General features: G+C 47.2%; 1 protein-coding gene across 1 annotated transcript in view; it reads right to left on the bottom strand.

The window, feature by feature from the left end:
- Window positions 1-16,318, bottom strand: part of GPR158 (G protein-coupled receptor 158) — a 317,004-nt gene extending 300,686 nt beyond the window's left edge. Inside the window, exon 1 of the mRNA XM_040992543.1 lies at window positions 15,411-16,318. Within this exon, the coding sequence (XP_040848477.1) occupies window positions 15,411-16,318 (908 nt within the window). The remainder of the gene's footprint in view (window positions 1-15,410) is intronic.
- Between the last annotated feature and the right edge of the window lie 2,090 nt (window positions 16,319-18,408).

Raw genomic sequence — 18,408 nt, 5'->3', positions numbered from 1 at the left:
AGCTTTTGTCACGGTGGCTTTCCTGAGTGCCATGAGGTGGTAATCAATCATTTCCCCTAAACACTGCCAGAAACAGAGTCTCTTTTCCCACCAGGTAACCATCTTGGTTTCTACTGTGACTTGGCAATCCTGTGCTCATATGAGTTCTAGGATCTGAGCCCCTCGGAAAACCATAGAGGAATTTGATAGCAATGTTCCTCCGCCCACAGCACTTCTTTAACAGAAAAATGTGCTTATTTATTTGAAAGGCAGAGTGTGACAGAGAGAGAGAGCTCTTGTATTCAATGGTTCACTCCCCGGTAGCTCCAACAGCCAGGGCTGGGTCAAGCTTCATGCAGGTCTGCTGTCATGGGTGCAGGGCCATCTTCCACTGCTTTCCTGGGTGCATGAGCAGCAGGTAGTTAGACTGGAAACACGGGTGTCTGGGGACTCAGACCAGAATTCATACTGGCATCACAGGTGCCAATGGCTTAACCACCTTGGCCAGCCCCTCCTGCACACCACTTCCCAGCAGACACATCCTGAGAAGCCTGCCAGAACTTTCCACAGTGCAGGCATGTTCACTTCCATCTGCCTTCTTGGGCTGAGAAGTCTTTCTTAGCAATCACGTCAGGTTTCTCTGGGAAAGTCTGTACTTTTTGTGTGAATTTTTAAAAATAGCGTAATAGAGAAACAACAACAAATGAAGGCAGGGTAATCAGGATGGATCATCAATCATGCACACGCAGGTAGAATGCTTGTGTTGGAGGTCTCCTGCAGGCAATTCATTCTCAGAGTTTGATGCAGCACAGCTCTTAAAATTGCTGAGGTTTACAGTCCAATCCCTCCTTGAAAAAAAAAAAACACATATATATATATATTGAATCATCCGCTTTGAGCAGGAAGAACTGACTAATGTCTCATTTTCTAAGGTTTCCTTCCCTCTGTGAAATCAATCTGAAGCCTGATTGCTTTCAGCAAACACATCCACAGTGTTGTTCATGGTTCTTGTTTGGCAACAACCATTTTCAAGGGTTTCCTTGTCAGCGAGCCTGGTCTAAATAGGTAACATCCGCTGAGTGGTTTCATTTCAAATAGGCCTGTCAGAGAAGACATACTTTTCACATTTGATAGATGAAGCAAACAGGATCCCAGAAAGTTATTTAATCTATCCAAAGCCGTCCCTGTCGGAAGTGCTCGGGAAGAAAAATAGAAGGACCAAGTATGGTCTGCTGGGGAAAATAAATGTCTAATAGCAGCCATGTGATCCATCTGAAAAGGCAAAATAGCTCTGCCATAGCTTCAAGCAGTCCTGCTGATTTAATTAAATATGCCTTTTAGGGTTAGTATCAGACTGACACATTCAAGCAAAGATATATCTTTTTAATAATTTTTTATATTTAAGCACACTGCTCATGTTCTTGGCTTTTATCCAAAAAGATCTTAAAGTCAAAGGAAACAACTGTCCATTTACACCTACTTCTTCTAAGCTCTTTTTTTTTCTAAAACCTTCTATTTATTCACTGCAGTGTAGTGAGTTAAGCCTCTACCTGTGGTGCCAGCATCCTATAGGGTTAATAGAATTCTCCCTAAATGACAGTTGAGAGACTTGGGACTGTAAGAGATGCAATGGCATGTGAACAAGTTCAAATGGAATGGGATGTCTGTCTCCTACGAGTAAAGACTTGACCAAAAGACGCAGGGTCAAGACCTTGAGCATTTGTCTCTCTGCCTCTCTCCTCCACAGCCCTCTGATAACAGGGAATGTGTGTAATGAGAAGCAGCTGGCCAAAGACTGGGCAAAATTCAGAATTACACTGTCAGCCTGAGGGGAGTGGCAGCTGAGCATAGGACACACTCCAGAGAAGGCTGAAGAAGAGGTGGAAACTGCTTTTCGAGTCTCAGGATGTGGAGGGGCATCAGAGCTCAAGGGCAGCAGCTACCAAGGCTGGGCGTGGAAACAGAAGCAGACATTAAGCCACCCGGGGACTTTCATCAGTACAGTTGTATGAATTGGTGCATCCAGCCCCCAACCCATGTGATCCCATTGATTCTCAACCAACACAGTGAACACTATCCTGTGCAGATTTTGAAAGAATTGTCTGGAAAGAGGTAAAGCTTCTGGAATAGTCACCAATTCTCCTAGAGTAAAAGTCTGGGATAGTGAGGCAGAACTGGCCAGCCTTCTATAGTCGTGGGAGAGCTCCTTTGAGCAAGCAGGATAACATAACGGTCACAAGAATCCATGTCACTGGGCCTGGATGTTGTAATGTTGCATGTTAAGCTGTCATTTGGGACACCTGCCTCCCCTGTCACAGTGCCATTAGAGTTATAGGTTCTGTGCTGCAGATTCAGCTTCCTGATAATGTTCTGGGGAAGCAGCAATGGATGACCCAAGTTCTAGAGGTCACTGCCACCCACATGGGAGACCTGAATGGAGTTCCAGGCTCCTTGCTTCAGCCTGGTCCAGATGCTGAGCCAGCACATGAAAGATCTCTCTCTCTCTCTCCCCATCTCTACTACTCTGCCTCACTATAATATTTTTTCTAAAGACAGAATAAAACCTTTAAAAATAAAAAGGCATCCATTCCACTTAACTAAACTTAACCTAGTCCCTCAATTACAGAGCTATTCCCTAAAGATCACATATCTGTTCCCTAAAGAACAGATATGAGCAGGCAAAGATGTTGAACCTGGAATGAACTTCAGTAATTACAAAGATGGGAGAGAATCCATAGATGTTTTAATTAATGTCTTCCAAAGAGATTTAATAAAATGAGCAGATAATTAAGAAAAAACAATCTGAGAGCAAGAGAGTTCATGAAGATTAAAAGAAAATTGTCAAATGAAAGCTAATTATACAAAAAAAAAAAGAAGGATAAAGACTTTCCAGGAAAAAAAATGAGATAGAAAAGGAGAAAAAGTTAAGAAATATAGAGATCATTTGTTGGATTGTCTTTGAATACAACAATATAATCCACATATATTGAAAGTTTGTTACTTTAAAGCTGATCTTTATGCTTAAAACAAAGTATGAAATAATAATGAATACATTGAAAAAAGAGGAGAAAATTATAAGACAAAATGTAAGGAAAAAAGAAAGGAAGACAGGAAAAGGGAGGGGAGGAAGGGGAGCTGAGGGGGAAAAAAGGAAGAAAGTCAGTTGAATACTCAATTGTAGAAATTCTAGAAAGAGAAACTAGATAGTAGACAATGCTTTAAGCAATCGCAGGAGAACATTTCTGAGTGCTGAGGTTCAAAAGCGCCCACTGTGTGGTGAGGCTGAAGATTAAAAAGAATTAGAACTCAGCACATCATCATGAACATTCAGAACCCAAGGAAAAGGAAAGATCTTAAAGGTTTCCATAAGGAAAGGAAAAAAAAAAAAAAAAGGAAATTGCCTTCAGAGTTCCATAGAGGTGGGGTGGGGAGGAGGAAGAAGAATTCTAGAAACAAGAGGAGCTGCATCCTACACAATTGCTGAATTAATCCAAATGGTCAACAGTTTGAAAAGAATTCAGCAACTGTGGTTCTCCGGAAGAGCTGAAGGAACTTGCACCAATTTTGGGACTCACTCCAACAAGAATGGCTTGGACAAAAGTCTAGATTCCCTTCAACAAATACAGTGATTGATTTAAAAAGTCAAACGATCTTAGAGATAAACTATGAGTTTCTTCCATTTGTAAAAATTTATTAATTTTTATTTGAAACACAGATTTCCAGAGACAGCGGGGGGAGAAGGGCTGGTTTCCATTGCTGGTTCACTGTCCAAGTAGCCACAATGGCTACAGCTGATCCAATCTGAAGCCAGGAGCCTCTTTTGGGTCTCCCATATGGACACAGGGGCCCAAGGATTTGGCCATTTTTCACTGCTTTTCCATAAGCAGAGAGCCATATCAGAAGTGGAGCACCCAGACATGAACCAGTACCCTTATGGGATGCTGGTGCCACACGGTGAAAGATTAGTCTGTTGAGCCAACATGCTGTTCGCAACAGAAAAATAAAATTAACAAAAATTTAACTAAGACAACAGAAAGGATAGAGGGAAGCAGTGAACACTAGTAAGAAGCTAAAGGGCCCACACTGTGGCATATCAGGCTAAGCAACCTGCAACAAGCACCAGCAACCCATATAGATGCCAGTTTGAAGCCCAGCTGCTCCAATTAAAATTCAGCTCTCTGTCAATGTTCCTGGGAAAGCATCAAGGACTGCTTGGATGATCCAAGGGTTTGGGTCCCTGAACCTGTATGGGATATCCAGAAGAAGCTTCTGGCTCCTGGCTTCAGCCTGTCTCAGACTAAGCTGTTGTGCCCGTTTATGGAATGAGATGAAAGATCTCTGTCTCTCTCTCTGCTTCTTTGTCTACCCATCTCTCTCTAGAACTTTTTTTTTTTTAAAGAAGCTAAATTTCACTTCTGGCATGATGGAGATGTTAATGATGATGGTGTCATTTCTTAAAACACATGTCATATACCCCATCCTTTTTCCTGTGGAATTTTCTAGTAACAATAATTGCACATATTGATGGGCTATGGGGAGGTATTCCAACACACGTGCACCACTCAGAGCAGACCAATCAACATTTCCCCATTTATGCCTGGAGGTGTGGAGCTTCTTTCTTTAGTCTGTTTGAACAACATACACAAAGTTACTGTCAACTCTAATCTCCCCACTGGACTGCCTAGCACAAGGAATCTGATTTAAATCTGATTTGGTATTCATTGGAAGCTTTTTTTAAAGATTTATTTTTTTAATTTTTATTGGAAAGGCAGATATACAGAGAGGAGAGACAGAGAGGAAGATCTTCCCTCCGATGATTCACTCCCCAAGTGAGCGCAATGGCCGATGCTATGCCAGTCCAAAGCCAGGAGCCTCTTTCGGGTCTCCCATGCGGGTGCAGGGTCCCAAAGCCTTGGGCCATCCTAGACTGCTTTCCTGGGCCACAGGCAGGGAGCTGGATGGGAAGCGGGGCTGCCAGGATAGAACCGGTGCCCATATGGGATCCTGGGCGTGCAAGGCGAGGACCTTAACCACACGCCACCGCGCCGGCCTGGAAGTTTATTTTTAAAAGAGTTGCTGAGACACTCACATCCCACGTCAGAGTACCTGGGTCCTATACCCAGCTCTGGCTCTTGACTCCAGCTGCCTGCTAACGCTTACCTACTTGGGTTCCTGCTACCCACATGGGAGACCTGGATGGAGTGTCCAGCTCCCAACTTCTGTACCAGCAAATGACTCTGGTGGGCAGTAGGGAAGCGATGTCTCCCATCCCCCCTGCATCTTCCTGCATCTATCTAGCTACCTATTTCTGTCTCCCCTTACCTTTTTCCAATAAAACAATACAGTATGTGCCACAAACGGCTGGCCTCTCAATGTGCTTACCCATCACAGCAAGGAGAGATATTCTACACCTGAGAGACTGGGAGAGTGAAATAACTTGCCCAGTGTCACATAGTAAGTGAACTCTGGGACTCAGATCTAGGTCTGCCATCTCCAAACCTTTTCTCCTGCACCCTAGTCTGCACTGCCCCCTTGAAATACATGAGCTTCGGTTGTTGCAGGCATGTGGGAACTGAGCCAGTGGATAGAAGACCTCTTTCTCCTTTCTCTCACTGCCTTTCAAATAAATAGAAATAAACATAAGTAGATGAGGAAAATCATTCTTGGAAACTTCTAGCTCTCATGAGTGTCAGGTTGCACATACATACAGTGATTTTATATTTTCCACAGATGAACATGCATGTAACCTGACACAGTCACCTGTCCCTATGAATATACGCACATAGCCTACATATGCACACAGACACAGCTACAAATGAAACTCCTGACTTGACAGTGGCTCTCGCACAGTACATGATGTGTGTTACAAGTCACATGTGTTTCTCTAAACCCATGGCTTGTAGCAAGAGGCAGCCCTGCAGCCCCATCCCACCACAAGGGACACAAGGCAGCATCTACAGACACATTTGGTTGTCCCACAGGAGGCCAGCAGGTTGGAGGGTGTCTCGTGGGGAGGAGTCAGGGACACTGGTGAGCCTGGGGTCCTCCCAAGTGTCAGTGGTGTCCAGGCTGGAAGCCCTTCTCTCCCCAGGGATCTACGGCCTCAAAGAACAAAAAAAAACCAACCTTGCATTCCACTCCACACAACCAGCAAGCAACAAGGAGGGGGAAATGCCAGCCGCCCCCCACAGCGCCATTTCAGCCTCCTGGCAGTAACACCAACGTAGGTCTCAGAAAGGGTATCCTCTGAGCACTTTGGAAAATGACTGGCACGTCCACCCTGCCCCCTGCCCTGCTCCAAGTGCACCAAGGGTCTCTGGTTCTTGTTATTCTACCTTCTGCCCACAGTATGCAGCACCTTGCCAGATGGCACGACACAGCTGTAAGCATCCTTACCCTACCTATTTTGAGAATGAACATTTCTACAGTTCCTGACCCAATATGTCTGTATATCACATACATAAAACAAAAACACAAACATGCATGCTTTTAGTATGGCTCAACTTTAAAAAAAATAGCTACTTTAAACAATTATTTATTTGGAAGAGAAAGCCTCCATTCCTCCAGCTACAGTCTCACCAATGACTAGGCCAGCCCAAAGCAAGGAGCCTGGAACTGCATCCTGATCTCTCACAAGGGGAACAGGCCCAAGGACTGGGACCATCCTCTGTTGCTTTCCCAGGTGCTCAGTAAGAAGCTGGATCAGAAGCAGAGTAGTTGGTACTCAAACTTGCACTCATATACAAGCTGCCAGCACCACGAGCAAAAGTTTAGACCACTACACCCACCCCCTAAATAGAATTATTTTGAAGGCAAATAACAATCTATACAAAAGAACTGGGTCTACATTTTGGGTTTCCATGTATGTATATTGTGTCAAATCTTTGATAACCTATAAAATCTTATGGTAGAAGAGACTTTGAAATTTATTTTCCCATTTCCTAACATATTTCAACAAATATAAAATGTCATTAAGTTTAAGACACACTGTTGTACTGCATGACACTAAAAGAAAATAACAGTAAAAAATAGCATGTCTTCAATCATAGCACACATCTCAAGTTAAGACACACTGAAATGTGAAAATCGTACATCTTGGAACTGATAAAACACGTCACTCTTTAACTCCTTTCCTTCTTCCTCAGATGAAAGCCATGTATCATAGTATTCTATAAAAGTCTTTCTACAACAAAGTAACAAAGCACATAGATCTGGCAAAATACACAAATGGTGAGAACATTGGTAAAGGAAAGAAACCAGAGGCCAGCAGCTTAAGCCATGACTTGTAACACCCAATAGCATCCAATAACACAGTGCCAGTTCAAAACCCAGCTGTTCTACTCAGTCCAACTCCATGTTAAAGCACCAGAGAAAACAATGGAAGATGGCCCAAGTATATGGATCCCAACCACGTTTGTGTAGTATGTGGAAGATCTATATGAAATTTCAGGTGTCTTGGCTTTGACCTGACTCAGGTCTGCTGCTGAGGCTATTTGGGAAGTAAATCAGTGGTTGGAAGATTCATATTCTCTCTCTCTCTCTCTCTCTCTCTCTCTCTCTCTCTCTCTCCCCCCCACCCCCACCCCATCATGCAGACTTTTAAGTAAATACACATATACACAAATCCTTTTTCTAAAAGAGGAAGGAAACTAGCCTCTGTAACTCTACTGTTCTCTTTCATTTATACATACACTGAATACTTTGCTAATTGGACACGATGTTAAAATTCTACATTGCTTTGTTTTAAATGCACTTCTTAAGTGGGTTTGGAAAGTTACCACAGATATTACAATACATGAAAATGAATCTCAGTTAATGAGAAATATTAATAATCTAAAAGAGACTGGCTGCCTTACTAGATGAAAAGCTAAGACAATTTGATTTTTCACTGTAAGAAAGAACAAAAAACAAACAAACAAAAAAACACTTCCAGGGCCAGCACGGTAGCCCAGTGGCTAAAGTCCTAGCATTGCAAGTACCAGGATCCCATATGGGTGCCAGTTCTAATCCTGGCGGCCCCACTTCCCATCCAGCTCCCTGCTTGCGGCCTGGGAAAGCAGTGGAGGACAGCCCAAGGCCTTGGAACCCTACACCTGTGTGGGAGACCAGAAAGAGGCTCCTGGCTTCAGATTGGCTCAGCTGCGGCCGTTGCAGCCACTTGAAGTGTGAATCTGCGGACAGAAGATCTTCCTCTCTGTCTCTCCTCCTCTCTGTATATCTGACTTTCCAATAAAAATAAATAAATCTTAAAAAAAAAAACTTCATAAATATCCTGGGAATAAATCATATTAGCATGAGTCTGTCTTCTGTGAACTCCACCTAAACTAAAGATGATGAACTAAGATGTATACCATGATGACTGGAGGCACTGTGCTATCCATGAGTATAAAGAAGAAAGCCAACCAAAGTTCTTCATATGACATTGTAGGAAAGGGCTGGGCAAGACTATGCCCATACTTTTAATCCAGAAAGCTTATCCTTTCGTAATCGGAAGAAGTTGTTCACAGACGGCTGGCTATTCATTTCAACCATTGGGTAGTCAAAATTCTTCATGTGGGGACAAAGATTTGCTAGATAAGTACATGTCCAGTCAAACTGGAAATTAAATGTAAAATGTTTTGTTACTGAGCCTGCTGGTGAAGTATAGTGGGCTAAACCACTACCTATGATGACAGCATCCCATATGAATGCCAGTTGGATTCCATACTGCTCCGCTTGAGAACCAGCTGTCTACCAATGCACCTGGGAAAGCAGTGAAGGATAGCCCAGGTACTTGGGCCCCTGCCATGAATGTGGGAGACCCAGATGGAGCTCCTGACTCATGGGTTCAGCATCTGGGCCATTGTGGCTATCTGGGGAGTGAGCCAGTAGATGGAAGAGCATTCTCTCTTCTCTCTTCTCTTTCTCTGTCACTACACCTTTCAAATAAAATCTCTACAAAATACGACTTATTACTAAAACTAAAACTCAGCTAAGCTTAAGGAAAAGAAAAAAAAAACAGAAAAACAATCCCTACTGTTGGCTATGACGCTATAAAGCCAGGAAAGAGCTTAACAATGCCCCTAGTTGCAAATTCTCCCAAGCACAGTCCCAGTACAGCCAACTTCCTACGTGCACATAAAGGCCATTGAGCTGCCAGTATTACCCAAATCGCAGTGAGTTCTCTTGGTGATTCTGCTTAAATAATTCGTTATAAAGACCAAACCAGAACCTAAGGAATGAAAGAGGGCCTGATGCTTCTGTACCAACAGCAAAATAACATCAACAATATACTTCTTGGCATCTCTGTATATGACAATACAGCCATAACATGCAGGACTTGTTGACTTCAGCAGCATTCTCGACTGAAAGGAGGCAGTCTCAACCCCTAACCTGCTGCCATTTGGATGTTGTTGGAGTTGAGGCTATACCATGAGCCTGATGGAGGCTCTCTGGAGTTCTCTCTCTGGAAGACAGGCAAACACTCTTATCATGCATGCAGCAGCCTAGGGAAGCCCCCCTCCTGCTGCCCAGCACACATCCCAGACAGTAGCAAGAGAATCTCATTCACCTGCAGCAAACAGCTCCATTTGAACTTGTGAAGCCAACGACATGAGCAAATCGAAAACAGAACCTGTGCTTTATTGAAATTTTAAAAGAAACTTAAGGGGGTAGTTTCAAGATCTAGAAGTTCCCATCATGCCTACTCCTCTGCAACATGTCTTGTTCATTTATATGCTAGTTCCAGCAGGTATCCATGGGCCTTTCTCCAAATGGTCTATGTGTAAATGACCACCACAACTTCAAACACGGGACATTTAAGCATGTTCTGCATTTTCATGAACACACATGAATTGACTTCAGAAATGTAATTAAATAAAACTTGCAAAAGCTAATGTGGAAAATTTTATTAAGTACTTAATCCTAGGCCATAGGGTTCTGAGGGACCTTCCAGGTTGTCCAGTCCAATTCCTCCTCAATTTACAGATGAGGGAACTGATGGCTAGAGAAACAACTGTAGGCTATTCAGTCCAGCATCTGCCAACATCCTGCTCCAGGGTCAGTAGCTCCCTCGTGACCCACTACCATAACAAGTCTACACAGTAATTCTGGATGAAATTAAACCATCACTGAACTTACACGTCATCATAAGTCATGACTTTTATACAGTAGGTAAGAAATGCATAAACTAAGAGACTTCATACTCAGCTAAGAACAGTATTGAGGAAGCTGTAATCCTTACTCAACCTCTTACATGGTGGCAGTTCTCCATCAAGACTTTACAGGATCAGAAAGGAGAAAAACTCAATGTTGTTCACAGTCTAGGGGGTGACACAATTTAGGGTCAAAAGCTGAAGTTCAGTGACAAACCCTGTGATCTGTAACTCTGATTGGTGTAGTTCCTACAGGTAAAAGTCTTCACAGCCACCAGTTCCCATAAGAATGGATGAAGGGCAGCTGCCCCACTCTCTCTGTTGAAAGCAGAAGACTGTGACAGAACCACTGATTGAGGGTGTGTGTGTGTGTGTAAAACAGGGTAGAGTGACCACCCAGTCAACACATGAATGACACTGATGCTCATCAGCCCTTATAAATGGGTTTTGTGGACCCAGTGTGGTAGCCTAGTGCCTAAGGTCCTCACATTGCAAGTGCCTAAAGTCTTCACATTGCAAGAGCTGAGATTCCATATGGGTGCCAGTTCATGTCCCAGTTGCTCCACTTCCTTTCCAGCTCCCTTGTTGTGGCCTGGGAAAGCAGTGGAGGATGGCCCAAAGAATTGGCCCCCTGTACCCATGTGGGAGACCCAGAAGAAGCTCATGATTCCTGGCTTTGGATTTTCTCAGCTCCAGCTATTGTGGCTACTTGAGAGTGAACCAGCAGACAGAAGATCTTTCTCTCTGTATCTCTTTCATTGCCCTATTTTTCTTTACATATGTCAATATATATTTTTTCATACGCATATATGAAAATGGTGGGATATTATTATCCCACCATTAGGCCAGACATTTGCTGAGTTTCTTCTTCCTCAATATTTATCCCACATGAGTACATCCCCCATGAGGTACCACATGTATGAATATCACTTAAGAATTCATAGAAATGGGCCCAGCAGCATGGCCTAGCGGCTAAGGTCCTTGTTCTGGTCCCAGCAGCTCCATTTCCCATCCAGCTCCCTGCTTGTGGCCTGGGAGGGCAGTTGAAGATGGCCCAAAGCCTTAGGACCCTGCACCCATGTGGGAGACCCAGAAGAGGATCTGGGCTCCTGGCTTTGGATCAGCATAGCACCGGCCATTGTGATCACTTGGGGAGTGAATCATCGGATGGAGGATGTTTCTCTCTGTCTCGCCTCCTCTTTCTCTCTCTCTCTCTCTCTCTCTCTATATATATATATATATACATATATATAACCTTGCAATAAAAATAAATTAATCTTTTAAAAAAGAATTCATAGAAATGAAAGATGAAAAAAAGATACAGGTGGTGACCTTCATGTCCATTTCCATGTTTCCATTATGCAGAAATGATATCTAGGCAGGTAATGTGGCTGGGGACTTATGGCCAAGATCTGACTCAAGTCTACGCAACATACTTCATTATGTGATGGGTCACCCCCTTCCACCACCGACCCCAACAAAAAGAGTAAGTACTTGTTTGAGCTGAGTATATTAATTAAATCAAGCCAATGCCATCTTATACTTCTTAAGAAATAAGTGAAAACATAATCCAGAAATCAGGAGACAGAAACCGGCTTTGGATAGTGAAAAGGCCAAATTGGTTTCATAGTGTGATCTAAATTTGATTTTGGCTCCTTAGTATACTAGCTCCCTAATTTACTAACTCTTTTGGTATCAAGTTCAAGAGTGTTACACTCTCATTTTTGCTACGGTAGAAAATGAGACCAACAATGTTTATCCTGCAGGTACACTTAAGAAGTAGGCAGAAGGAGCTGGGGAGTGGCAGAGTGGATTAGAGCCACTGCTCATAACACCATCATCCCCTATGGGCAGCAGCTGGAAGTCCTGGCTACTCCACTTCCTATCCAGGTCCCTGCTAATGTGCCTGGGTAAAGCAGTTGAAGAAGGCCCAACTACTTAGACTGCTGCACCCACATGGGAGACCAGATGAAGTGCCTGGCTTCTAGATTTTATTCTGGCCCAGCCCGTGCCACTGCAGCTTTTGGGAAGTGAACCAATGGGTGGAAGATCTCTAGATTTTTCTCCCTCTCGCCCCCCCTCCGACTTTCCATCTGTTTCTCTATAACTCTGATATTCAAATAAATCAAATCGAGCTCTTTTTTTAAAAAAAAGGTTAGTTAACTAATGTTTTGGAATTACATGTTGGACAAGAACTAGGCAAATGTTAGTCATGTGTGAAAATTTTAATCATAAAGCTTTTTCCTCTTTTATACACATAAATCATCTCCAATGCACTTGACATCACAGATAAAACATTATGTGAAAAATATTTGCTAGAGATTTGTTTATTTGAAAGGCAGGGTGACAGGAAAGGAGAGAGACCTTGAAGCCACCAGTTCACATCCTCAAATGGCCATGGGAATCAGGACTGAACCAGATAGAAGCTGAGAGCCAGGAGCACAGGCCAAGATTTCCATGTGGGTGGCAGGAGCCCAAGAACTTGGGCCCTTTTTTGCATTGTAGGGAGTAATATCAGAAACAGAGCAGCCAGAACCCACACTAGCACACAGATATGGCATGTTAGTATCACAAGTCGTGGTATAAGCACAGCAAAGCTGGCTCCTGCAAATAATGTTCTAAGTGTTCAAAGTTCTACCTAAAATCATGATGGGGACTCCTAATCATGGCCCTTCAAGATGTACTTGAAGAATGCCCTAGACCCATGCATATTTAATATGATTCACCTGCATGGCAGAATTTTAGAATCAACAGCACTTCAAAAAGTTAATGGGGAAAAAAGGAATTGGAAGATGAGTTCATTTTGGTGCAAAAAAAAAAAAAGTTTTGAAATCTGTTCATTGTTTCCCCATACTGCACATTTTTTCCATGTCCCTTATACACTTTAGATGATAAAACATGATCATCATCAACAACAACAATGAAACAGTCTTGGGGCCAGCACTGTGGTTCTGCAGGTGCAAGCACTGCTTGGCATACCTACATCCAATGTATGAATCCCAGCTGGTCCACTTTCTATCCAGTTTCTCAGTCATGTATTTGGGAGGGCAACAAAAGACGGTCCAAGTGCTTGGGTTCCTGCTACTTGCGTGAGAGACATGGACAGAGTTCCAGGGTCTTGCCTTTGCATTGAGCCAGCCACAGTAATTGCAGCCATTGGGGTGTGAACCAATAGATGGAAGCCCTCTTGTCTCTCTCTATAGCTGCCTTTCCAATACATAAGATTTTTTTCCTGTTTGAGCATGAAGAGACAGGAGAGACTTATTCAAACATGACCTCATATGTAAATGATATTTTTTTATAAAAATACATTGTTTAAAAAGCTCACTGGTTGTGCTCTATATGCTATTTTGCAATAGTGTTTCCTAGAGGATACAGAGAATAAAATGTGTACCCCAGAAGGGTTGTTTGTGGAAGTCCCAAGAAACACCAAAGCTAAGCTTTAGTCTTATACACACGCCACAGAGAGTAAGCCAGAGGTGGTTGCCACAAACTTGAAATAGGATTTCTGGCCAAAGGCACTTTTCCCTTCATAGATATGCTTCTTTATCTAGAAAACAACTGGTGGGAACTCTGTGATCCCTTTAAAATTTCTTCCCATTCCTCTCAGGAATATATGTGCAAGCCCTCCACGCAGCACAGCCTGCTGAAGGCCCTGAGTCCAGGGCAGGACACCCGCCCACAGGAGAGCACTTACTCTGGATTTCTGTGATGCTGCCAAGACCAGAGGCAGCTTCTGTAGAGAGCTGGATGCTAAACGGTCTGGCTCTGTGCCTTGGCTGAAGTGGACCATCCAGGACAATAGAAGCACTTGAAAACACACAGCTTTCTGAACACTGGCAAATGCTGCGAGCTGACACAGCCTCAGGTGCCCAGGGAGTCCAGGATCTGACATGCCCTGAGAAGGTCACCGAGAATGCCTCACACAGTTTGCTGGTGGGGAATGACACCTGCTGCTCTTGGCTCTCCTCAGCCAACTGCATAACAAGGATTCAAAGCTGGGCTCAGCTTTTACTAATAGGATCCTGTAGGAATCAGGAGGAAATGAGATTATCTGGAAAGCAGGAGAGAGTTCACTAGGCTTAACGCTGAATCTCTGAAAGACGCACACACACACACACACACACTCTTCATAGGCCACACTGATTCAAAGAAATGGGGCTGTGTTTCACGGATGCATCTTCAGTGTTGCTTGCATGGAAAGCTATAGAATGTTTGACAGATTAGGGAGTTTAAGTTCAACTCCCTTTCCAGACAGATCCAGTGCGCAAGACCCAGAGGGGCTAAACAGTAAATAAGGGTGGTCCACAAAGAAGCCTTGGCAATCTCCCCTCAGAACCTCCCATCAATGGCATCAGGGAAGTCCCCTGCCAATCACCAGTCCTCTCCCACCCCACTGGCGTTTTCTCCTCATTCCTCTCCACTCTGCTCTGAGGTTACAACCAGCTTCTAGCAGCTCCTCATCCTAAGAAACATCAGGCATTTCCTGGGGCAGAAGCCACATGCTGCAAATGAGCAAGCTCCTCTCCCCTTCTCTCCTCACATGCTAAGCTTGGAAAAAGCAAACTGCAAAAATCCCCAGCAAGCTGCTTCCAAGTTCATTGAATGTATCCCCTTTAGAGATGATGCCTTCTGATCCCTAAGATGACCCAGCCAGCCGGGTTCATTTACGAAGTATGCTGGGTGCATCAAAGGGCCCGAGAATGCCCCTGGGGACTCAGCCCGGGAGACCCAAAAGAAAAAGGGAAGACCGATCTTGGAGGAGAGGAGACTGGTTGAGTGGAAGGAACGTAGGCGCCGACAGACCACATTGGGATTTGTGGTTCCCGCCCACTACAATGTGGGCTGAGATGGACTCACTGCTGAAGGGGGACAGAATCGCCTGCCCAAGGGACAGCGACACCTGACACTCTGGTTATGATGCCTGGAGTGCTATTCACGGAAGAGGCAGGCGGGAATCTACCCCAAAGTGGAAGCATCAAGGAGAAAAACTCGCTCCTCCCCTCCCCCGGTGCCCCTAGCTCAGCCACCTCCGCGGAGAACTCCTGTCTGGCTAACTGGGCACTTCTCCCCTGGCAGGGACCCAGGGATCTCAGGGAAAGGGCGTTCTGTGAGTGCCTGAACCTGGCACCCTACTGTGGGCACTTCTCGCCCTTAACTCATGAGTCCCTGTGAGCGTCCCCCAGCCCAAATCTTTGCCCAGACGGTGCCAGGCTGCAGTTTTTCCAGCAAAGCGTCCCTTCCCCCAGGCGGCGCGCATACTGACCCTCTCCCCGCCCGAAGCCCTCCTTTGCCTACCTAAATTCCGGGACCAGATTAGGCTGCAACCCATAGAAGGCAGCTGAAAGAGTCACCAGCCAGCCCGGCTTGTAACTCCCGTTTTCACACTCCAGGTAAGGCGGGGACCACTTGACATGGCTCTTGTCCCCGCCGGGCCCATCCCTGCGTCGCCAGCTGTGGCCCAGGCCCCGGGGGCCCGAGTGGGCGCTGCGGCGGTGGAAGTGGGGCCTCCACTTGCGCCGGAGGCCATGGAACCACTCGGTCTCCAGGGTGGCATTGGCCAGATGGTGCGCGGAGGAGGACAGGTCCTGGAGCAGGATACGACTCTCCTCGCGCGTGGCCTGCAGGAAGAGCTGCGGGGCGGGAGCGGACAGTGCTTCGGTGCTGACGGTCAGGGCCGCGCGAGAGATGCTGGGCTCGCCTTCCACGAGACTCCGCACCAGTGCCTGATACCACTCCAGGTCGTCCTGCAAGTGCTGCTCCCGCGAGCGATTGCTCTGCAACATGGTGCTGAGGAAGTTGGTGGCGTGGGTCAGTGTGTCCAGCGCCCCATGTAAAGAGGGAGGCGGGCTGGCCAGGGCCGGTGCCTTGCCGGGCAGGCCGGCCAGCTCGTAACGGCCGGAGCAGTTGGCTTGCAGCAGCTGGCGGGAGTCCCCGGTGTACAGGTAGGAGGCCACGTCCACGGGCAGCTCCTCGGCGAGTCTCTGCGCCAGCGCGGCGCCGGCCGCTGGGCGGCTCCAAGGGGCTGAGGGCTCCGAGGCGGCGGGAGAACGAGCCGGCCGTTGCGCGGGCTGCCGCTGGATCCTCGGGGTGCGCTCTCGCGGTGGCTCCGACCGCCCCAAAGCTTCGCGGCTAGCGCGGGCTGCGTCCCATCCCAGGTGGGCAAACAGGAGGCAGAGGAGGAAGCGACGGGCCATGGCTCCCATCCGTCTGGCGAGGCGCAGAACGGGTCGCGGAAAGCGTCACTTTGTGAATCGGGGTCGCCCAAGGAGCCACAGCCAGACTTCCACCAGGACGCCTCCCCCAGATGGAACCGGCTCCTGAGGGTACTTGGAAATCGGGACGCGCTGGCTCCGCCGCCCTCTCCGGCAACCACGCACCTGTGGCCGGGTCGGCTCGGGACTACGCACCTCGCGCCGCCGGCCAGGCGCTCACATTCCGTGCGCCGCCGGGCCCGCCCCGCGCCCTCGCCCTCGCCCGGCCGTGCTCAGTGCGGCGCGCCCGGGAGCTGCTGCTGCTGCTGCCGCCGCCGCCGCCGCTGCTGTTGCTGCACCTGCCGCCGCCGCCGCTGCCCGCGTGGCCGCCCCGAGCGCCGCTCCATCGCCTCCCCGCCTCCCGGAGTGCCGAGGGCGCGAGCCGACCGAGGGCCGGACGTGCGCCCCGGGGACTCTGGTATCGCTGCCGCTGCCGGCGGGAGCGCCAGGCGGCTGCGAGCCGGCGGCTTCGGGCTTTGGCAGCTGCAGCGCTCCTGCCCCTCGCGGCGCTTGAGAGGAAAGCGCTGAGCGGCGGCAGCTCGGCCGCAGCCAAGCCCTGGTGGGGCGGCCGCGGGCCCGTCGCGCTCCCTGTTTGGTCGGCTCCCCTGTCACTCAGCCGGCGGCCGGGGGCGGGCGGGGCGGGCGCTGTCCGGTGCTGAACCCGGGGCTGCGAGCGGGCGCGGAGAGCACGAGCAGGCGGCGCGGGGTCCGCACCCCCACCTGCGTCCTCCAAACCGCCCGACTGGCCCGGGCTCGTGGCCAGGAGGTCCAGGATGAACCCACCCCACCCCACCCCTTCCAGGCAACCTGGACGCCTGCGGAAGAGGGCGTTCGTGCTAAACCTGATGTGCCTTTTGGAAAAGAGGCAGAGGGCAGCCAGAGATGAAAATCCAAAAGGAGGGCGGATGCGTCCTCTGTGCATCCGCTCGTTTTAGGCAAATTATCAAATCTTCTTCACGGTCGGTTAAAAGAAATAAGAATCTGGCTGGGGCCCGGGTAACCTCAGAGGGAGTAATGGAGACATCTACTGGCAGAGCCATAGAGAGTGGGGAACGCCATGGGCTGGGAATCCCCACTTGGGACCAAGCTGCAGGACACCCGGGAACAGGTTTGCAGGTAAAGATGTGTGAAGTGAGAGCATTGCATAGGCCCTCTGGGAGACATGGGCACAGGGTCTGCCTTGGAGGAAGGGGCAAGCGGGAGATGTGATTTTCATTGGAACCCCTCAAACAGGTAGATAAAAACTCAGACTAGTGATGGAAGAAGAGACTGGGACATCCCACCAAAGGAAAGCCTTTAAGCTGTGACAGATGCCAAGCCCCTCCAACGACTAGGCAATTGCTCCAACACGCCCTCAGGTTGGTGTATTTGAAGCTTCCTAATGAATTGGAGAGTCCTCTGACACTCTGAGAATGGGAAAATATGAGAAGACTCCTGCCTCACTCTCACACACACACACACACACACACACACACACACACACACACACACACACACACACACACACTTTTTAAAAAATGCTTTAGAAAGACATACATAGGAAATCCTAAAGCCACTGTTTGCCTAGCCAACAGCAGTGGCACTAGAGGCACTCTAAAGTAGGCAGTGCTACCTTGGACTCCACTGTTTCCTGTCATTCTTGGCATTGAGGAAATATCTGAGCATAAATTCTTCTTTGTTACAGTCACTCTGCTAGCACATGGTATGTTCCCACTACACATTTGCTGAATTCATGGGAGAACCTGAATGTCAAGTCAGTGAGGCTAACAATTTTAGAACCTTTCTCAGCCAAGAGGGAGGTCCTGCAAATATTCCCCCCGAAGAGGGGCTCTTGGCATAGAAAAGCACAGCAACCTGCTTTCTAAACTGCTATGCGCCATATCCACGTGAGTATATAGAGCAATGCAAAGAACGGTTATTAGATTTCTATTTACCTACAAGTAGGTTTCATGTACCTATCTGAGATTTTGTTTGAGCTTTGGTTTGAAATGTATGCCCTGAGGCTGAATAAAGGTCATCCTGGCACTGCAGCCCATGTAGTG

The sequence above is a fragment of the Ochotona curzoniae genome, unplaced genomic scaffold (assembly GCF_017591425.1).
Source record: "Ochotona curzoniae isolate NIBS_2020 unplaced genomic scaffold, NIBS_Ocur_1.0 contig_78, whole genome shotgun sequence".
Classification (NCBI taxonomy): Eukaryota; Metazoa; Chordata; class Mammalia; order Lagomorpha; family Ochotonidae; genus Ochotona; species Ochotona curzoniae.
This window is presented reverse-complemented; position numbering and strand designations above follow the sequence as displayed.